Here is a 23751-nt window from a genome sequence, read left to right on the forward strand (position 1 = left end):
ATTAATTTTAAATTTGAGCAGTTTTTCAATCATCGTGTACATTAACTTAATAAATCCAAGATAAATTTTATCGAAAATGAATTTTTCGAGTTACCTGGTTTTGGAAATAAGGTAGCGAAACACGAAATCGTTAATTTAAATTAATTTTTAGACAAACCTAATTTTTCGAGTTACCTGGTTTTGGAAATAAGGTAGCGAAACGCGAACGAGTTAGATGGCGCCTGTAACAATTCGTACGAAATTCGAATATGACAACAGTGCATACGCGAGTGGTGGGGTCCTGCTAATTGGTCAGAAATCTCACTATAGTATTATAGTAGGGTCAGTCCATGTCAAATCGAGAGGTTGGGAGGCACTACCTCACCGATTTGTACATCAAATTTTGGTGCGTAAGTAGCCTTGAAATAATGACCATTTCCAAAATTTTGGCCCTCTATCGATAAAATTGGCCATTTTATGAACAATTGAAATTTTCCCACAACAAAGGCTCCGTTGACCCAAAAATCAACATTTTTGGCCATATCTTCCAGCGACATACCTTTAAACTATCGCAAATTTGTTTTCTAGGTGTATTTTGGACAAGGAATCGTATTCTCGCTTAAAAAATTACCTGCAGATATTGGTTTGTAAGATATTAACGTTTTCGGGGGGTCTGAAAAACTGAGAATTCCTGGAAAAGTCAGGGAATTTGAATATGGTATAAAAATCAGAGAATTTGAATATGGGTACAAAAATCAAAGAAAAGTCAAGGAATTTGAATGTGTATAAAAGTCAGGGAACTTGAATATCGGTATAAACGTCAGGGAATTTGAATATGGGTATAAAAGTCAGGGAATTTGAATATGGGTATAAAAGTCGGGGAATTTGAATATGGGTATAAAAGTCGGGGAATTTGAATATGAGTATAAAAGTCAGGGAATTTGAATATGGGTATAAAAGTCAGGGAATTTGAATATGGGTATAAAAATCAAAGAAAAGTCAGGAAATTTGAATATGGGTATAAAAGTCGGGGAATTTGAATATGGGTATAAAAGTCGGGGAATTTTAGTATGGGTATAAAAGTCGGGGATTTTGAATATTAGTATAAAATTCGGGGAATTTGAATATGGGTATAAAAATTAGGGAATTTGAATATGGGTACAAAAATCAAAGAAAAGTCATGGAATTTGAATATGGGTCCAAAATTAAAGAAAAGTTATGGAATTTGAATATGGGTATAAAAGTCAGGGAATTTCAATATGGGTATAAAAATCAAAGAAAAGTCAGGGAATTTGAATATGGGTATAAAAATCAAAGAAAAGTCAGGGAATTTGAATATGGGTATAAAAATCAAAGAAAAGTCAGGGAATTTGAATATGGGTATAAAAATCAAAGAAAAGTCAGGGAATTTGAATATGGGTATAAAAGTCGGGGAGTTTGAATATGGGTATTAAAGTCAGAGAATTTGAATATGGGTATAAAAGTCAGGGAATTTCAATATGGGTATGAAAGTCAGGGAATTTGAATATGGGTATAAAAATCAAAGAAAAGTCAGGGAATTTCAATATGGGTATGAAAGTCAGGGAATTTGAATATGGGTATAAAAATCAAAGAAAAGTCAGGGAATTTGAATATGGGTATAAAAATCAAAGAAAAGTCAGGGAATTTGAATATGGGTATAAAAATCAAAGAAAAGTCAGGGAATTTGAATATGGGTATAAAAGTCGGGGAGTTTGAATATGGGTATAAAAGTCAGAGAATTTGAATATGGGTATAAAAGTCAGGGAATTTGAATATGGGTATAAAATCAGGGAAAAGTCAGGGAATTTGAATATGGTTGCAAATAGGAAATTTTTACTAAGTTATAGGTTAAAAAAAATAAGTCAGGGAATATCTCCGGAGATGGTCCTGGAAAAGTCAGGGAATTTGATTGTGAAAAAAATTGTGGCAAATCTGATTAATCATAAATCTGATTAACTGTTTATTTAAGGATACTATTCACGACTATTATACGATTTTATATGCAACAAATAAGTTAAATTCGGATAGTTTTTGGATATGGATATAAAAGAAATGAACGAAACATTTCCTATACGAACGCCGACCCCAAGACATCGGCTACACACAAATCCCTGACGGATTGCGTGTAAAAATAAATTTCATTAGAAATGTAATCCCTATGATTGCGCCACTGCTGTGAAGGTACAGTTTCAAACGAATAAAATGATAGTGAGATTGATACTTAAGATATATATTATATACTTCTGGTTATACCGAAGTTTGGTTATTCTAACATCTTTTCCGACGGCTAAATTTCGGTCGATAGTCTAAGCACTTCTAAAAAAATCTATACTCAGATTACAGGGATTACATGTATAAAACAGAGTACATAACGTTTTTTAATACTAAATCGGTAATCAGCTACTTAATAAAAGTTAAAAGGAACCACGGCTATGGACTGCATTGCAAAGGATGATAAAATTAGTGATTAAGTAGATTAGTCCATTAGGAAAAGGGATAAAAAAAGCTAAACCCTAAACAAATTTGAAGAAACTTAAAAACTTACAAATAGCTCGTACGGATAGGCCTTCGAGCAAACAAAAAGACGCGAAACTCGGACCAAATAGATCTTCGAGTGAAATGAAATAAAATAAAATAGCCAGAATTTCCAACGGTAGACCGGTTTCGTCCTATTTGGGACTCATCAGTACCGCGCGGGAAATCTGGTTCGCGACTGTTACACCGAAAAGAGAAACTAGGCCTAAACATTAAAAATTTCAAAACGAGTTGCGTAGCAACGGAAAGCCGAATAGGGGGAGAGTGCAGGTGGAGAATAGTATATACGAAATGTTAAGTTAAAAGGAACCACCTATGGACTGCATTGCAAAGGATGATAAAATTAGCGAATAAGTAGATAATTATTATTATTTCTGTCTATTTTATTTAATTTGGGTTTTTCATTCTAAGATCTATTTGGTCCGAGTTTCGCGTCTTTGTTTGCTCGAAGACCTTTTGGTACGAGCTATTTGTGTTTAAATTTCTTCAAATTTGTTTAGGGTTTACCTTTATTATCCCTTTTCATAATGGACTAATATACTTATTCGCTAATTTTATCATCCTTAGCTACTAAATCACTTTAGTTTAGTTTAACGCTGCAGGCTTATACACCGATTGGTAGCTAGAGTGATCAGCCCCAGGAGAAAATTCCTCGAGGTTCGCCTAGCTTTGATTCGAAAATGTTTCTTTGAATTCAGGATGTATAGTGTTAATTAATAAATTAATTCTGGGATTCTCGGCGTGTGTAGTCTCAATTACGAACCTTTCAAAGGAAACTTTAATCGGAAAAATTAATTAATTGCATTATTTATTCAAAATCGTTTTAATTAAATTCCGGGCAAATTCCATTTTAAAATAGTGTTAGTTTCTGGTAATTTTTGTTAAATTTCGTCATTTAAACGAAAGTCCGGCCAAATAAAGCGGGCTCGTGAAATATTAAAATTGGGCGCCTCGTAGCGGATTTTAAAGTTAATTCCGGAGTCTGGTAAATTGTTCAATTTTTAGTTTCTGGACTCGAGTGTGGGCTTCGTGATTTCGCGGACTATAGAATGTTTTACAAATTGTAAATTGAAAACCTTTTGAAGCTTGTCTTCAAAGGGCTCACTGTTTAGGACGATCTCCCTAGGTAAATAGCGACAAATTTCAGATTGTTTGGTGACCTCTTTGGATGGTGGCGTCCCGTTTTGATCTTTAAATGAGCTAATCTCATTTGGCCTCCAAAAGTTAGAGCGACTTTATTTTTATTTTTTTAACTAGTAGTATTTTCATAGCACAAACTAACTTTTTGCTATATTTAGAAGTATCTACTCGCCACTTAAAATAAATACATCAAAAGTTTTCTTCTACGTTAAGATGTTTTTATTGATTTTGTTTCCATTTTTAATTTAGATTTGCGTTAATATTTTATTTTACAAACCTTCACTCAAAAACGTGACCCTATTGGCTTTAACGTTACTAAGGGCCCTTTTGATATTTGCCTAGTCTCGGGTCGGGCCCCACTACCTATTTGAAAAGCACCAGGCCCCTGGGTAACACAACTGCGTTTGAAAAAAAGCGTGTTTAAAACCTGAAACTTTCTTAATTAAATTGCGTATTTTAAATAAGATTTTATCAGTTTTGTGGGCAAAATAGAATACATAAAAAATTTCTTTTAAACTTATTGAACCCATCTTAAATGTACTTACATCTAAATTTAAATCAATGAACGCCTTGGCACGGCTATAAATGCAGACAATCTCAGACATTGTATAAGCATTCCACGGGGAGATTCTATTGTGTATTGTTTTATTCATTTCTACCAAACTCCTTTAATCTTGGAACGGTCCAGACAATTAGTTACTCGTGTTCGGCGGGCCGTGTCTTTTCTTTCTCGGGCTTCTCTTCAACCCGGAATAGCGGGGTTTGATCCCTCGCGCCCAGCGCAACAGATAAGACTCTGAACGGAGAATATTTTTTATTAAGATTAATAGAGCGAGCGTCTCTTAAGATGAATCCCGATTTTTCCTTAACTTTAACGGCTATATTTTCAAATTAGGGAGTTTGTCTTTTTTTAACGCTACTTTCTTAAAAGGTTCATTAATTTACCTTATGGAGTTAATAAGAACTTGTTATGTTAGGTGGCAAATTACTAGCTGCTATTCTTCGCTCAAAATCTCCGTTTCTATTAGGATAAATTTGCATTTTTAAAATAAGAGGGTGTGTACTCCTTGTTTTCGGAAAAGCCACGTCTTAACGATTTTTTTTGCCTAATGCTTGTTATTTTAAAATATTCCCAAGTTTGTGAATATTTTACGCTTTTTACCTAATTGATACATAATGAACTGCGGACTAAAACTCGTTTTTTTTTACAAAGTTTTACTTAAAGGGGAATTGTCACCACCCTAAAATTGGTTAAAAACCATAGAGGACGTCCGAAAATGGTTATACAAAAATTTCGTGTAAATATTTCCAGTATTTGATTTATTATTAGCAACCAAATTTCGTGTTTTCCACCCCCGACTCGAGAATCTCAGAACCGCTAGGTTGAACCTACCTGCAGCGCCATCTCGTGAACGAAATATTATTTTAACCAGTTTTATAGTTTTTCGGTCGGAACTGTCGTCTGCTACGACATTCTCCTTGGCTTTTCAACCGAGTTATACACACTTTTTAGAAACATTTACTGGGCGCCGCCATTATAGTACAGGCAACCGACGAGCAAGCGCTCTACCGCAGAAATTTCATCCCCCAAAACCTGTTTTTTCATCACCCTCCCCGTAGACTGTAAGGTAATGGCGGTCGATTAGGGAGGCGCGTTTAAGAGTCTATACTCGTAGATTGTAGTTTATCGTGTTTTTAAAATGTCTTACGCGCCGCATTTTCTCAAATGTTTGCCGCTTCATTCTTTTGGCGATGCACGGAGGTTCAACCGTGATTTCTGAAATTTTTGGAGCCGTTTGATGTAGGTTGCGGAAAAAGTAGCGTAACTTTTTAAATACTTTTCGTCTTTTCCAATAACTATAAAATTTCAGGGACATAATCAATAATATATTTTCTATTATTCTGTAAAAAAAACATCGTAAATTTTGGTTTTGGTGATAATTCCCCTTTAAAATCAATATGCCGTAAAACGTTGAAAGGGCCATGCAGCGAAGAAGTTCAGTGTTAAATAAGTGTTTCGCGAAGTTTTACGTATTTCGCGAATATGCTAATAATAAAATGAAATTATAATATAGGTTTGTTTGTGGTATTTAATATTTTATTTCCGCGTTGTATATCCGTGATTAATAATGGCCGATCAATTGTTGGTGGCTAAAGCTAAACCATAATTGTTATCGCATTCTGGGAAGTCGGACGTTAGCAACAATATTTACTTGGCTATGTTTTATGTAAAGCTTAACGCGGTTAGTAATAGAAATGATTGCAACAAAAATTTAATGATGAGTATCTAAAATTATCGTATAACTTCTCTATCATTCGTATTCGATCAATTTGAGCAATCATTTAAAACTCTTTAAACTTCGTAATGTGTAACTTCTTTACAACTTTAGTAATGATCTTTAATGAAAGAGGTTTTTGAAGCTTCTTTTGGCCTATATTTTAAGAAAATGCATCATTAGTGAATTACATATCGGGATCAATTATTTCCGATAAGTGACCTAACTTGGGATGTTGTAACATTTACGGTACACCAAAAATATAAACTTTCTCTCTCGTAGTATAAAGAAGTGAAACAATGGAGTTTTAAGTAGTTTATCAATTCGGGCAGGCTGGCTCGTGGTAGGGCGCGTCTTGAAAAATCTGGCTATTTGGTATACGCGTAATATTCCCCCGAGGAACTGCCGGGTAGACTCGCTCACCGGAATTCTAACGCTTTAATGCTCTCCCCAAAACAAGTAAAAGTTCTACAAAGGCAGCTTAAAACTTGAAAGAGTCGCCAACGTCGTTGCGGCGGTTATGTTGTTGCTGTATCCATCCATAACGCCGGAGTGTCCCGTCCGACTAAAGCCTAATACCTTATAATCAAGTCTTTAAAATTTCATAGCACTTTTAAGTCGACTTTTATGTTAAAACGCGAAATTCTTTCCGGACAGACTACATAAATCAGAATTTTGCGGCGCTCGTCAGTCCAGCCTCTTTCTCGTATCTAGCGCGCCACTTTTACATTTTTAAAACTCCCAGCTACGCCGGAATTACCTTTTTTTCGCCTCGTACTTTCTCAAATTTGAAAAGAAGTTTTTTGTATATTTTACGCGAATAATTTATATCGATGTTTTATAGCCATACGTTGTTTGTTTATAATAACTCTAATCGGTTTGGATACTTGGTATATTGTTATTATTTTATTTTGCGATGGTATTTTGAACACCTAGAGTTTTAGGTAAAAATGAATATCAATCAGTGTTTTCATTAGCTGTCGAGAAAGAGTAAACTAATCTACGCCATTTTAAAAAGCTTAATTTGCGAAACTAATTTATAAACGGTATTGTTTCAAGGGTCAATTGATCAAAGATTTCATCTAGAACATAAAATAACGTCCAACAAGACAAACGACCATTTAGATACAGGGTGCTTTTTTTGCAAAAACTATTAACTAAAAATTTCAAATTTCTACCTTAAGTAAATTGATGGAAGGACATTCATTTTTGAAATTTCATCGTTTTCTAAAAATATTTTCACACTTAAGTAACATTATCTTTTCACTACTAGGTGCTAAATCAATTTTGTCAATCGAGAATTTGTAGAGCATCATTTGAATCCTACGGACACCTTTTGTTCGAAGGGAAAAAGTCAAAAGACTTTTTTTTTTACACTGGAAAACGCGACTTGAAAAATTGACAAGTTGGGCCAGCCAAAATAAACTTGTCTGGAAACCTCCAATAAAGGAATACATGTACTAGTTTTAATAAAATGTAAATTCCACACTCGCAGAATAATTTGCACGTTCAAAAACAGTATTCTGGTTTTATTAACTACAATTTAAGTTTTCAAACACGTTAAATAATTGTTTCAATTATACACCCTTCGGCTGCAACGCAAGCTTGAGCTCGGATAATCATATCATCAAATGCACGCTCTATCATTTTTGGTGTTACTTCTTGACAAGCAATTTCAATTCTCCGGCGAAGTTCGGCTCTCGTTTCAAGCGGAGTGGCGTAAACCCTTTCTTTGATAAATCCCCACAGAAAAAAAGCGGTGTCAGATCGGGAACTGGACCATTTCTTCCGATGTATCTGTGCGGACATTCGTGGTTCGGGAATTTAGTAACCTCTCTGTGATTATGTGGTGGGGCGCCATCTTGCTAAAACCAAATTGGGCGTCTTTCAGCATCTTCAGGCTCGTTCTGTTAAAAAAGCCAATAGTTCTGGCCGTTAACATTTTAAGGCAAGAACACTGGACCAATTAAACGATTTCTTAAAAGTCCAACCGAAACATTTAAGCCCTGGACGGGAACTTGGTGATAAAGTTCGAATCCCCAGTGAGGGTTTTCGTCCTGCCATAGGTGATTATATTGATGGTGGAAAGGACCATCTGTAGAAAAAGAACATTCGTCGGTGTAGAGAACATGGGGCCCAAATTGGGGATCGTCGTTCACCGCAGCCAGTGGCGGAAGTCGTCACGTCTTTGAGAATCCTCATCAATCAGTCCTTGCTGAAGCGTTACTCTGTATGGATGGTACCCATATTTCCAAACACGGTTTTACTGCAACCTAAATCGGCACTCGCAGTCGTGCAACTTCTTCGAGGGTATGCGGCCAAATATGCAAGAACACTGTTCTTAAAGTCAAAATTAGACTGCCCAATCCACGAAACCTAGGTTAATTCTACAGTACCAAACTATTGAAAGTCGCTGACAGCTCGCTTTACTGCATTTAGGGACGGCATTCGGTTTGGATGTCGCACTTGAAAACTCTCACACACTCCTCTTTGATTTCGGCTATCTTCTCCAAAGAACAGGGCAACATTTTCGGCACGCTCCGCTTTTAAAAAACCAAAATTTGAAAGATAGAGGATCTCGATGATGTTAAACAAAATGTGACTTCCATTTAAATACCAAAAATGTACGTTAACTCTAAACCATTCATGTACAATTAAATGTTTCAAAATCTCCTTTCCAGTTTTTTAAAGGCTAAAAAACGTTCGCAACAAAAATAATGATTGAAATTTTAGATGAGTAAGCTATGCTTTCGTAATAAAGTGCGCGACGATCACTTTCCCGGATCAAACAAGTTTATATTGGCTTTCCCAACTTGTAAATCTTTCAAGTCGCGTATTTCAGGTTTAAGCTGATGCTCTACAAATTCTCAATATACCATTCTATAAAATATTACTTATGTGCTTATTTACTTTTGTGTATAGAGAGGCAGATGGTTTGGCCCGATTTTTTACGAACCAGGGAGGCTCATAAAAGGATTATCTGGCAAACCTGCCAACCTAGTTGTCTGGATAAATAGTGGACTTTTGATCAAAATCCTACTCATTTAACGGTTATAGTTTTCTACAAACTATTATAAATAGTTAATGATTTTGTAAATACTTACTATATTTTGAAATATACTATCTTCACGTAGGCTGCCTTAGCTATATTTTGAAAATCGAGTTTAAGGGTAACGCTTCAGAAAGTACCAATCAAATAGGAATGAGCATAAGCAGAATTTTTTAAACCAAAGAGTAAATAAGTTTACAAGTCCTACTGAAGTAGCGCCAAGTTGTCTTTGTGAAAGTGTTTGGCCGGTTTATCTAAGAATTTATAGGAAGGGCTATTGACAAAATTGATCTAGCACCTAGTGGTAAAAAAAAATCTAAAAGTGTGGAAATATGTTCAGAAAACGATGAAATATCACCAATCAATGTAAAGTAATTTTCGTAAAAAAATGACTTTCGCGAAAATTACTTCTCCGAACAAATATAACACCTTGTATATGGCGAATACCCGTCACGATTTATATAAAGTAGCGTGACTATATTAGAAATTTTTATTGGACCACGCTAAAGGCTACCGATAGATGTCCCTATACTCCACCGGGAAAGAGCTCCGGAAGCTTGATATAAATTCCGGTTCATCCCCCTATTTCAACCCCTTCGGACATAGGGACACGTATAAACGAAAGCGTGAATACGCGCCTATCCTCTATGAAATCATTTATTGGGCCGTGGTTCAGTGTCTGGCCCGCTCTCTCGTAGCAAAACATACGAAGTTACAGGAACTCTTCAGCGGCTTATAGAGTCACCCTCAACTGAGGACTTTTGAGAGTTATATTTAAAACTTCGTCTCGCTACTATTCGCTGAAATAACTCGAAGGAAATTATTTGAAAATCACACATATATTGAAACTTTATAATATTTCTAGAAAAAGTTAATTTGTTGAAATATCATTTACGTTTCTTTCAAATGTCCTGGTCAAAAATACGCCTGTAAAAATAAAAATTAAAAAAATAATGATCCGTTAAAAATGACAGTGCGCGTCTGCGGAAGAGGCTGCTATCGAAATATCAAACTATCGATAGTATTGGTCAAATTCAAAAATGTGGCGGTCTGTAATGGCGACGTAAGGGATTTTAATGAAATGGTGCCAATTTTCAGTCTTGGGCACCAAAAATAAACAGATATTTTACGTCCGCTTAAGCATTTAGTTTATGATTTGACTCAAATACCGGATATAGCGTAATATACTGCCACTACTTAAAACTGAACTTACACAATCGATAGTTTGATATTTCGATATCCGCCCCTTCTCCACATGTTCATTGCCATTTCCGACGGATCGAGATTTTTTTGTCATTTTTGATTTTCACAGATTAGCCTTCCTGTATTTCTCGCGTATTTAAATACAGGGTTGCCACAAGTCAGGGAAATCAGGGAATTTTAAGAATTTGTAAAATTTAAGGAAAAAGTCCGGGAATTCAATTTTATCTTGATACTCATTGAAGGTAATTTTACTCTAGATCTATGACAAATTATGATTATCATTTATTTCCTTCAAAGTTTGGCTAATTTTTTCCACATTGCGATAACCTTTTTACTGAAATATAAGTCCATTGAAATTTATTAACGTCTGATAGAAGTAAAATATTAAATAATTTTTTTTCCTTTAACAGTCAGGGAAAATCTCTTAAAATGGTAATAGTGAGAGCGCATGGTTACAAAATATACCCGAATTGTTCGAAATTGGTATACAGCTCTGAAAATTGATATACACGTGCCTTGAACTATACTCTCGACTACCTAAATTTTATTTTTCAAAAAAACCGACTGGAAAAACTTTTATAAGCAAAAAACGCCGAGGTCGCGCGCATCTTAGTGTTTTTAAAATCCTGTGTTCTAAGTTGTACCGCATCTCCGGAACTTTAGGAATAAAAAATGGTAAATCGCGTGTAGCTCGCGTGGTAAAGTTATGAATTTTTGTATGGTAATACGTGTCACAGTGCTACGTAAAACCTGATATGAAACCACATCGAGGTATTTTTTTTACTTGACGTTTTTTCAAGGATCGAATCGAGCCTCGGCCATTTGGAAAACCCTCGGCCTCGGTCCGAGGGTCGTCTAAAAATAGCTGAGGAACCGAGGATTTTTTCGCTCTTATTAAAAACATGGATAACTGAAATTTTGGCCCATTTTCTACCGTAAAATTTATATCTAAGGAGAATGAATATGTGGAGACGATCGTCCGGCTACCGGCACCTTGAACGCTTTTTCCCCTGTCTTGCGCGGAGGAGGAGTCAATACTCGAAAGTTTTAGTTTTAGTTTTGTAACTTTGGTTTTAGGGGGCGCGGCTGCTTGGAGGGACGAAACATCTACAATATTTGATATTAAAACTTTTATTTGGAAGCTTTATTTATCCATTTGACCATTTAACCGTTGCCTCGGCCTCTGATGGGTTAGAGTGTGCAATAACTGGTGGCTTTACCGGGGAGTCGGGGTCCGGCTCTTGTAACCCATAAGGGCGGTGGCGCACTGGGAGATGTTAGCTCTGATCAAATGGTCTTATCTCCACCTCCGACTTCGGTCAGGTTTGGGCTGGATACTGAACTTCGGTTCAGGCTAACGGAGAGGGTCCAGGCAAACTGGTCGCCTCGGCGGATTGGGTAGCCAGCTGTGGGGCGGCGAGCCTCCGTATGAGGGCACGACGGACCCATCTCCCGGCCTTTTGGACTCCCACCGGGATCTCCGGTGCCAGCTGTGCCGGGTTACTTGGGCTGCTGTGTGCTCGTCGTTCCCCTTTAGGAGCTCTCTCCAATGGGTTTGGCTCCTTACCTTCATAGGTAGGGTGTCGGCTGGAGTTGCTATAGCATCCATTCTAAATCCCACTGCTGTGTGCGAAGTGGGGATTGGTCCACCCATTGCTGCACCTTCTGCTGGGTTGAGTGGCTTGCGTCAAAGGTGAGACCATCAGTAGTAGGGTTCTGCTACCCATGCTGGATTTGTCACCTGTCCGGGCTAGGGGGACGCTGGCGTAGGGCACTATGATGATAGGCCTCTGGTGGTATGGTCTCTGTTACTAGGTACACCGGGCTATAAATTCTGACACACTTGACGTTTTTAACGATTGTTCGTTTTTCTCCATAGGGAAAAATGGCAGATCAGGTTTTAAGTAGTACTATGACACGTATCACCATAAAAAATTTCATAACTTTTCCACCTTTACCACCCGAGATACACGCGATTTACCATTTTTCCCTATGGAGAAAAATGAAAAATGGTAAAAAACGTCAAGTAAAAAAATACCCCGATGTGGTTCCATATCAGGTTTTACGTAGCACTGTGACACGTATTACCATAAAAAAAATTATAACTTTACCACCTTTACCACGTGAGCTACACGCGATTTACCATTTTTTATTTCTAAAGTTGCGGAGATGCGATGCAACTTAGAACAAATAATTTTAAAAACACATTAAACTAAGATGCGCGCGTCCTCGGCAACAAGGGCGTGTTTTGTTTATAAAAGTTATTCCAGTCGTTTTTTTTTAAATAAAATTTAGGTAGTCGAGAGTATAGTTCAAGGCACGTGTATATTAATTTTCAGAGATGTATACCAATTTCGAACAATTTATCACCACGCGCTCTCACTATAAGGAAAAACAGGGAATTTGAATCTCAAAATTTTGTGGCAACCCGGTAATAATTATCAAAATTTCAATAGCTCCTATAAAAACCCAAGGTTTTTCTCAGTCTCTTGAATAGGCAGCGTATATGTATCGGCATTATCAGTTCGTAGCTTTGCACGGGATGATGATTATTTATCGAGTATTTATCTAAATTAATGAGTGGGCTGAACCAAAGAAAAAGAACGGAAGTAGGTCGGGGGAAGGGTTCGCGGTTCTTGGTAGCCCTGCGTCAATATAGTGGCGCAGAGGGGATACTGGCATAGGCTATACAGACCACTTGGGATTTCAAAAAGAGCCTCTGATTTTGTTTTAAAAGGCGGCTACATTCTATTGAAAATTATATTAGCAGTCCAGAAATAATCGATCATATAGCAAATCTCAGAGAAAAACCGTGCAATATAAATATTTAAAGGGAGTGAAAACTAATCGAACAATAGTCTGGTTTTTAACTAGGGTTGCCCTAGTACGTGGGAACGTCAAGGAATTTGAATGTTGCTCTAAATGTCATGGGAATTTCAGGATGCGAAAAAGAAACCTTTACTAAAATATAGGTTAATAATTGCCAAATTCTTCAAATTATAGTGGGGTAAAATCTCCGGAAATGGTCAGGGGAATCCTGGAAAAGTCAGGGAATTTGAATCGCCAATCATCCATAGCTTTTCTTAAACTTACAATTGTTAGTGGAAGATATGTGAAATTCGTTGATCCACTTTAAATATGGAAATCCTTACTCCCTTTAACGGTCATTTCTATTTCCTTAGATCTAAAATTATTTTCTAAATCAATATGGATGATATTCAAATAAGGGTGAGAGGTCGGGTGCCCAAAATATGTAGCTCTCATCGCGCCGGTGAAACCGCGTTCGAGTGTCAGGTAAACGAAAGCGCGTAATCCAGGCAATAAAGGAGGGGGCGAGTATATTTAAAGCCGTACACAACATCTTGTTATCGGACTGTGCGGAGTGAAAGCGCGGGAGTTGCCATGACGACCGAGTCGCGTGCTAGCCGTTTTCTCTGGCGGGCCCGAGTTCGGGCCAGGACCCCTCGCTCGCGTGGAGCCAGTTCTTCCCTCCAGAAAGACTCTAGTTTGTCGAAGGTGCACGGACGGAGAACGTTTCGCTCCCTCTTGTAGCAACCGCCTCTCACGCTGCCAAGTGGCCACCCCCGCCTCCCCGCCCGACGTCTTCGGCTCTCTCCACCTTGAACGCTTCGACTACTAGTAGTACGCGGCAGCGTAATACTTCGCCAGCTTGGCTTGCAGCTTCAAATTTATCTTCCGAGCGGTAGAGTCGCCGTTCTTCTTATCAGTGCGCCGTGACAACTTCGAAAAGAACAGAAATTAATAGTAATTCGAATTTTTGCGAGTGCGTTTCTCGGGGTAAACTAAAAACTCGCTCCAAGAGTTGTAAAATTTGTCTGGACGAACGTGGACCGAGTGCCGGACTTGTATCGCGAACGCGGTATCACTGTCTACCGGGACTGTCCCGTCTCGGCTATTACCTTCGGTCCGCGGTCAACCCAACTTGGAAGTTTCCATTCCCCCGCCGGCCGTAGCTGACCCCCCCCCCCTTAACCGTTTCTCTCTCGATCTTTATGGAAAAGTGCCTCCCGCGAACGAAAGTCGTAAAATGTTTACTATCTGACCGGTGGTTCGGACATTTTCTGACCTTTTGAATGTTTTACACTGACCCTGTTATGGCTGTACGCGACGACTCTCCCTTCGTATTTCTACCACGCGTAACTTCGCGGTAGCGCGCTGTTAAAACCGGACTTGGCTAAATCGCTCAAAGACTTTATTTAACTTGGTTCAAATATTATTTGAGAGCCTTTAATTGTATCAAAATAATTGTTGATTCGCGTAACCGCTTGTTAAAAATACACGAATGAAAAATGAAGTTCGAGGAAACAACTCGATAGGATGATCCTACTTAGCTGCGTATGGAATATCGTGACCCGTTCGGAACTATAGCAGGTTTGTGTTTTCCTTTGAAATAGGTTTACCAGCAGCCTTCGCATCTCCCCAGCCGCAGTTTCTGCCAGTGGATTTTAGTGTATTCCTAAATTATGAAGTCAATTTTAGTAGCTCTCATCGCCTTACTATCCATTCGTCACAGCAGAAGCAATGGTAAGAAACACATTTTATTTCTTATATCTTTTTATCAACAACTCCTTCTCCGTCGTCCTCTATTAGCCCACTTTTTAGTCGCCAAAATGAGGGCCGTGTGTGTTTTGTCAATTATCGAATTTTTACCCGCCCACTGAAATTGCCTATAACGTATACCCATCCCGCATTCCACCAGGCTTCGCCTCTGTGCGTAGGCAAAGCGTGCTGGAAGCCTCCGACAGATACGTTGGAAGATAAATTACCAGGGACATCCTAAGTTTCTAGTATACGTTAGGTTTATCTGGAAAAGAAACTCGATTATCTCCCATTACCCTGTTAGTTCCTTATTGTTTTTCATTTCGTCGAGTACGCGTCCAATACGTTGCCGAACTTGCACTATCGCTTTTATTTGGGACGAGATAATTTTACTATAATTCGCTCTCAACACGCATTTCTTTATCTTCCTTTTTATCCAGATTGCGCTCCTGTACTTGGACTATCGTATTACATTGCTTTTACGTAATATTCTTTGTTAATTGATCCCAAATATGTAAAATATTAATATCATGGTGAAGGTAATGCTTATATACAGGGTGTTTCAAAAGATTATGCAAAAATTTTAAGGAGATGTAGGGGGTGAGTTGAGAAGTATGCCTGTTTTTCCCCATTTTCCTACGATGAGTTAAAAGAGCGCCAGAGAGCTTCAAAGTTTGGCCTACTAGCCCTGGAAGTATGCTGCAACAAGCGCAAAACCAAGCAGTAGGAAAATGCGAACATTAAGGTTTGGGTTCGTGTGATAGGTAAAAAAGGACTTTGTAAACACATCGAGGTAACCAGCGTAAAAAAAGTAGACTTAAACCGTATTTAAAGTCCCTGCTGCTTGGTTTGGCGCTTGTTGCAGCGTACTTCCAGGGGCTAGTAGGCCACACTTTGAAGCTCTCTGGCGCTCTTTTAACTCATCGTAGGAAAATGGGGAAAAACAGGCATACTTCTCAACTCTTCCCCTTCAAATCCTTAAAACACCCTGTATATATGCTCTGGCCATTCTGTCTGAAGATCTCGGAAAGTGTGTGGTTATTCATGAATCTCTCAAAATTTGAAGTCTCCGCTTTGTAATTTGCATCTTTGACTTGTTAACACTCGGGCAAGTTCGATATTGTATTCTCAGAATTACTCGTCTCTACATTCTAATTATTCTATAGTGCAAGTTCGACCGTTCATTTGGTTTCTAAAGGAGAAAGCTTCTATTGGGATGTATATCTCCGCGCTCTTACGGCGCTGTTATTTTGGTCTGACGGTTTTGCAATTGTAGTCCAGAATAGAGCCCGTTCAACGTTTCGTCTCGTGACATCATCAATAATTATAGAATAATGTCGGAATGACGGTGCGACGTCACTGACGCGCTAAAACGCCTTGGGTGAAAAGGCTCGAAGTAATTTCCAAAAACCAGAACTGACTTTATCCCAACTCATCGGACAAATTCAATCAGGCGACATTTCGCGAACCTTTGTTTAAACTCTGGCACGAGGCAAAATCCTGTCACTTCCGTCAAGTATTCTCAAATTAAGCCAAACAACGGATTTATAGACAGATATTCCAACAGTAGTCTGGTTTCACCCTTTTGTGGCTCGTCAGTACCGCGTAGGAACTATTTGAGCCGAGTTATTGGGCTTTCATGGCGAACCTTCGTAAGTGGTCGGCTACGGGTCGCCGAAACAACGAAATTTACCTAGCTTCACATTTATGGCTATTTGGAATTTTTAAAATAATTTCTCTGGATCCATTCCTCTAAAATGGGACACTTAAGGTCCCATGTACAGTAGAAATGTACAAGTACAACTCATTTAGATCCAAAGAACACCACGGTTAATTTGTTCCGCACGTCTCAGAAACAACCTCCTCACTCGAAGTGTTTATATCCTGTATAATTCTTATCGACGAATCCTCCAATGACGTGTTCTAAATGTTGAACATTTACCCCATTTAATTTAATGTTTGTAATGCAATAAATCAATCTTTGCAATAGTATGGTATATCTGCCAAACATATTACCATAAGTGTATAATATTGTTACATAAGTGTGACACTTCCTAGGTTTCACATGCAAAGGTTTTACTGAGAGCTTAAAGGGGAACGGTCGAGCTTTAACCAGTTAGATAGCCCTATAGCCCATTAAAAACTAAAATTTATGGTGAAAACCATAAATAAAATAAAGAAATTTCGGGAAATCGAAAAGCGCGCGTCCGCCGCGACACCTGGTGAGAAACCGGTGAGACACTCCTGGCTCGATTATAATTGATAAAAAAAAACTCGCGCTGCTGTAGATGCGAAAGATTTTAGTTTTTTTTTTAATTTGCACGCGCGGCTCGTTCCAGTTATAAGAGACCTAAGCCTAAATTGCGCGATTTTAAAAGTTAGGATAGTTCGCAAATCGCTCATACGTGGTTAGGGGCGCTGGCGGCAGCCCCTAAGATGGCGGCGAAAATTAAAACTAAAACACCAGGCGTTATTTTTCGTTTCAACTTTTTGGGCCAAAAGCTATTTTTCAAGACAAAAAAATGTACGTGTTAGTATATTGAACGTCTTGTTAATCTTTTGATACGGAAATAAGGCCATATTTGGAAAAGCTTGGCCGTTCCCCTTTAACACAAGACCAACTGCATTACGGACTTCGTCGCTGTTTTGCGTCCGCTTGCTAACGCGTCACACGTAGCCTTTCCACGCATCACTAGGGGGATATTTTCTTGTTGCGAAGACGTCACTCCGTTACTAGCTCTCAGTAAAATATTCCCCAAAGTGACCAACTTATGGATTAATATTATAGACTTATGATATTACTAGAAACGCCACTCGTTATTCGTACAAATCCCCAGGACGCTCGAACTCTCAGGGTACAAAGGAAATTCCGCCTTATTAGCCAATCGAATCTTTGACCAATGATGCCTTTATAAAATAATTAATTAACGATTCTTTGGGCGTTACCACATGAAATACCGCGCCAGCGGTCAAAAGTGGCACGGTCTTAATGAGCCGAAATTTGTTATAATTAAAAAAATAATTCCTCGCTGGCCACTTGATTCTATTTTGTTTCTTTCTCCTTTGATTCCTCGCTGTGATCCGGACTATCGCGCTTGCATCGGCGTAAGATAATCGCCGCCTGATTATGGAAATTGATCCGAAATTCACTTAATCATCGCCGGGCCGCGCTATATTTTGCCGATCTGGCCAAATTACTATCAATTATTTAGGGTCAACGGTGATTTATTAGTCATAACGCGTGGTCTACGATGTATACGTCGCTAATTAGTCCCGACTCCAAGATGCCAGTTTATTTTAATTTCATAATTTTTTACTGTCCGCGTGACTGCTAAATTTAGTAGCGGTAATTCGGGATATAGAAAACAAAAAGAATGTTTCGTGGCGTCCGGAGCTTTGTCGAAGGCTTTTGAGTTATTGTGGGTAATTAAGCTCAATTATTCATAACAAGGGGTTTCGCGTGGTTCCTTATAGTCTCGGTCCTCTCGAAGCGACACCGTTTTAATTAATATAAGCGGATGTATATATGTCTCGCTTATAAAATGAAACGAGCGGCTGAGTGCTAATACACTACGGACCCTTCCATTGATTATGAATTAGGTATACGCTTCCTTAAGAAAGTTATATTGGTTCGTTCCCAGAAGCGTTTCTTTTCATATCGGAACTTCATTTCGCTGTTGTTACGGATATAGGCTTAGCGTTAAAGGGGTTACGTTTTTTTGAGAACACTAATTGGACGGTGCTGTAATTACAATGAAATGATGTTTCGTTGTTTTCGTACTTTTTGGTCCTGGGAAACTGGCCTACTTATCTGTTTCGGGATTAATTGGAACGTATAAAATTTAGCTTGAAAGGTCCGCCTAGCGGCTCTTCTTAGAGGACATGCCGTCAAAGTTATCAACATATTTTGTGAGAATTGACAGTTGAGTTACGCTGTATTTTATTAAATTTTATCAGGGTTGAAAAAAAAACCGGTTATTTTCATAGAAACCAGGTTTTTTTTGGTTTAAATCAGAGTTTTTTAAACACTGCTTTATTTTACTTTTAATCTATTTTTCGCTTTTGTTTAACCGTGCATATATTACCAATCAACTAAAAATTAATATAAGTATTATTACAATTCTCACGTGACCAGAACGAAGTTTTGATTTTGTATAAATGCAGAGTGACCAGGAAAATGCCTACAAAATTTTATAGCAAAAATAGGAAATTTTCAAGTGAATTAAAGGAAAATATAGGAAAAATCATAAGCAAAAATAAGGATTCTTATCGAGAAACAGATAAAATAAAGTGAAATATAGGATGAAGAAGGGTACACGTCGACGGAATGTTTTCGGATTATACTACGTGAGAAAACCTAAGAAATTTATAGGAAGATATTGAAAATATAGGAAATGTGGTCACCTTGTAAATGTTTTAGAAATTCAATCATTTCGGTAAGAAAATGTACAAACATCTTGGAATAATTTTTAGTTAATTAAAAAAACCAAATTATAAAAATAAACATTAGTTTTTTTTTAAATCACTTGGTTTACCCCATGATTTAAACCAGTGTGATTTAAGCCAGCCAACCCTGAATTTCATCCATAAGTTAGTCTTACGCTTCGATAAAAAGGAAATAATTCCCAAATCCCTTACGAAAATGACTTGGTCCAATGTCAAAATTTGATACAAATGAAATCCCATTCTGTTTGGGAACAAATAATTATGTTTAAATCGGAATGAACTTTAATTTCATACAGTGTATTTGGATGAAATGTAACACATTTTGGTGAGCAATTTTCAATCAAAGCCGAATATGGATCTGAACAAATTTTGGAATCTAATTTAATCCTCCATTTTCGTAAGGGATATAACACAAACAGTTTGGGAATACCGTACTTAAAATCGCGGTTCTACGGCGCGATACGCCTTAATGGCGGTCCCTTTATTTGAAAACGTCAAGTAAATATTTTCACTATAGTCGTATTTTAAATAAATATTATTACGAAATGAAACCGTTTTTGGGGATTGCTCCAACATGATTCTCGCTTTCCAACAAGGCGTCACAATTCGCGTAAACCAATATCAAGCGTTCAAATATTTGCTTTAAATTAACGAGATTCTTAGTTACTATTCCTCGAGCGTGCGTGCGTGTGTCGCGTGTGGAAACACCTTCGCGAGCTTTCTGTATCAACAATTGCAGTATAGCGTCCACTAAACTAAAGGAACACGCGCGTGTTCTGATCAAATACAAGCAGCGAACACTTATTATACACAACCGCGAAACATACGGTAGCCAAATATCGGACACACGGTTTGTGCCTTCTCCGTCTTGATACGAATGGGACCAACTGGGCTCCTCACTCGGGAAATTTCTGTACGATCTCGAACTACATGGTACTCGCGATATCCGCTTTCAAAATCTTCAATTATTGAGAAAACAATCGTAGACTTGCCGGAATGGAAAAGTCAGAAATTTTGAACATTGATTTAAAATGTCAGGGATTCTTAAGTCTTTGCGAAAGATCAGGGAAACGTCAGTGCAAAAATAGGTTTTGCAGCAATTCCAATTCAGTGCTAACCTGAACAAACCAAATTGTTAAATACAGGGTTCCGAAGTGGTATTTAACAGATGCTAAATAATGGCAAATAACGTTGTGGTATAAAATAAAAAAGTGGAAAATAATGATAGATAATTGTAAATGGTAAATAATATATTTCTATGAATTATTTATATACTATTTAAAACTTAAATCTACATTTAAGGAGATAAAACCTTTAAGATTTAGAACTCAACTTTATTTACTTAATAAAAAGGGGTTAATAATTAAAAAACCAGTTGGCAAGCGTAACATGTATCCGTGGTTCTGTGGTAGAACGCTCGCCCGGCATGTAGGAGAGCTCGGGTTCAAATCCCGACCAATACTAAGTAAATTGAAAAAAGGTATACTACACGCAATGACAAAAAGAGGGTTCTTTTGGAGAAAACCTTTTCCCTAATTCCAAGAAACTGCGTACGCTATGATTACACTTTGCTCCGAAAATGCGAACGCGTTCGCAGCCCAGACATACACACACACATACACACCCACCCACATACAGACACCCACCGACAGACACGGTGATTGTAATTAAAATTACGTCTAAGATCTTATAAAGTTGATATATTCCTATTTTTTATTATTTTCTTGATTTACCATATTATTAGATATTAACTAATATTTATCATTATTTACCAGTGGTATGCACAATATTCGAAAAAGTGATATTTTTGGAACACTGGTTAACAATATGAAATTTCAGTTTGTCCAAGTATACATCAATTACACTGGAAAACAACCATAAATTGTATAAAAATCAATAATTTCGAGAAAAAAATTAAAATCCGATTTGATTAAGTAAAAAAATATTTAATTAATTTTTTTTTATAGTTAAAAAGAAATCAACCCTGAAATTTAGTACACCATATTTTCTTGATATTAGTGACTGGATTTCCCGTGGTATTTTTAAGGAATTGGGAGCAGATGTATTTAATGAATTATCCCTCCGTTTTCCTATCAGCAGTCTGAATTTTTAATATTATTATGTTTAAAATATTTAAGTGTAACAATGTCTCTCTCGAAGCAAAGCTCTCTTTCTCTCTTGATTTCGAGAGCCGTAATGTTTTCCTATTAAGTTCAGGTGTAAATGCGCGTTACAGTTTGAAGGGCGTTAAGCGAGATACGCGCGAAGTGGTAAAAGGAATAAGAATTTATATCACATTGGAGAGCGGCGAGGGGGCTTTCGGTTCGCCGCTCACGTGTCTCAGTTTTCCCTCGAATTCCGTAGCGATTAGGATTATGAAAGCGGAAAGGCTAATTAAAAATGGGCCCCACTTGCAGCCAGCAAATGTAAGTGCTGAAGTGAAAAGTGGATTAAGAGTGCGGAACCAGCCCCGAAACAACGTTTCGCCAAAGTTGCAAATTCTTCATCTCTTTCCCTAATTCCTATAATTTACTTTTTGGCAACTTGCACGCGATAAAAACAACGGTAAATTTAGTTTTAATTCCCGTCTACTTTCTCTTGTCTGTTTTTCAATGCCGTGTTGTTTGGAGGAGGGCCGAGGTTGTCGGTCATTGTAGCGTAACTAAGTTGAAGTATAATTTTTTAATTTAATTGTTTTTTCTATAAGGAACTGCGTATTTTTTTTATAATTTTCAAAACTTTTTCGTTTGTTTGAAAAGCATAACATTTTACTTGTCTTCTTCATAAGGGATCAGTAGTTGGTTTCAAGAGGGAAAGTTAATTTTCTTTTTAAAGGGAGCAGTAGTTGGTTTCAAGTGGGATTGTACATTTTCTTTACAAAGGGAGCAATAGTTTGTTTCAAGAGGGATTGTTTATTTTCTTTTTAAAGGGAATATAACCTCAGATATTTGGTGTGGAACACCAACGTTTGCAACTCGGGCCGCTCTTGCCTTTGGCTTTACAAATCTTTGGCGCCACTGTACAGGCTAAATTGAAAAATTTAAGGGGTCTTCCAGAAAGATTGCTTTGCAGGTTATATTCCCTTTAAGGGAGCAGTAGTTTGTTTCAAGAGGGATTGTTTATTTTCTTTTTAAGGGAGTTGTAGTTTGTTTCAAGAGGTATTGTTTGTTTTCTTTTTAACGGAGCAGTAGTTGGTTTCAAGTGGGATTGTTTATTTTCTTTTTAAGGGAGTTGTAGTTGGTTTCAAGTGGGATTGTTTATTTTCTTTTTAAGGGAGTTGTAGTTTGTTTCAAGAGGTATTGTTTGTTTTCTTTTTAACGGAGCAGTAGTTGGTTTCAAGTGGGATTTTACATTTTCTTTTTAAAGGGAGCAATAGTTTGTTTCAAGAGGGATTGCTTATTTTCTTGTTAAGGGAGCAGTAGTTTGTTTCAAGAGGGATTGTTTATTTTCTTTTTAAGGGAGCAGTAGTTTGTTTCAAGAGGGATTGTTTGTTTTCTTGTTAATAAATGTTTTTTCCTACTCTATTAAAGGTTTCTTTTCTATTGTAAAAACTTTCGTTTATATTCGATAAAAGTACTTTCTGTGACATAAAAGTGCTTTCTGTTACATAAAAGTGCTTTCTGTTCTATAAAAGTGCTTTCTATTCTATAAAAGTGCTTTCTGTTACATAAAAGTGCTTTCTGTTCTATAAAAGTGCTTTCTATTCTATAAAAGTGCTTTCTATTATATAAAAGTGCTTTTTGTTCTATAAAAATGCTTTCTGTTCTATAAAAGTTCTTTCTTTTCTATAAAAGTGCGTTCTGTTCTATAAAAGTGTTTTCTATTCTATAAAAGTGCTTTCTATTTTATAAAAGTGTTTTCTATTCTATAAAAGTTCTTTCTATTCTATAAAAGTGCTTTCTATTCTATAAAAGGGCTTTCTATTCTATAAAAGTGCTTTCTATTCTATAAAAGGGCTTTCTATTCTATAAAAGTGCTTTCTATTCTATAAAAGGGCTTTCTATTCAACAACTGGGTGTATCATTTGAATGAGCTGCTTTAAAAACGTTTAAAACTTACCGTTAGATTCAGTTCTACTATTTTGTGATACGACGTTTACCTTGGGACATTTAATCCACAAAGTGTCCCAAACTTGGCTTCAACCTAAGTAATTGACGCTGCAGGGATGTGTGTGTTCACGAGTTTAACAACTTCGTGGTCCGTTTTAAAGTCAGTATTACTAGACACGTTTGTAGTCAATGTTATAAAAAACGACTAATGAGCTCGTTACGTTAAGATTTTTTGGCTCATTTCTCTAGTGTAGTATGTTGAATACTTGAATATAAGAAACCGGGATTGAACATATACGCTGCAGCATAGCATAAAAAAGCATATTTGGTTTTGGAATTTAAAATACCGTATCATTGCATAGCGAAGAGTGGTTTTAGAACAAAATTTGTGGTAGCATAGCAGGAATCCATACCTCTACTTGGAATGCTTATCCTGCTGTATCGCGTATGGTAAGATCACTATGACGGCTTTGGCCCCAACTACGAGATAAAA

The 23751-nt window shown here is 37.3% G+C and overlaps 1 protein-coding gene across 3 annotated transcripts in view; it reads left to right on the forward strand.

Annotated features, from left to right (window-relative positions):
- Window positions 1-23751, forward strand: part of LOC149947480 (tyrosine-protein phosphatase Lar-like) — an 88420-nt gene that overhangs the window by 33620 nt on the left and 31049 nt on the right. For 2 of the 3 annotated variants that reach the window (XM_090172923.1, XM_090172925.1), the window contains exon 3: window positions 14619-14748. In XM_090172923.1, the coding sequence (XP_090029049.1) occupies window positions 14688-14748 (61 nt within the window). In that variant the 5' untranslated portion in view covers window positions 14619-14687. Of the gene's footprint in view, window positions 1-14276; window positions 14749-23751 lie in introns of those variants that run through there. The other variant, XM_090172924.1, reaches the window with a different exon arrangement.

This window comes from Leiobunum rupestre, chromosome 4 (assembly GCF_980474605.1).
Source record: "Leiobunum rupestre chromosome 4, qqLeiRupe1.1.hap1, whole genome shotgun sequence".
Lineage (NCBI taxonomy): Eukaryota > Metazoa > Arthropoda > Arachnida > Opiliones > Sclerosomatidae > Leiobunum > Leiobunum rupestre.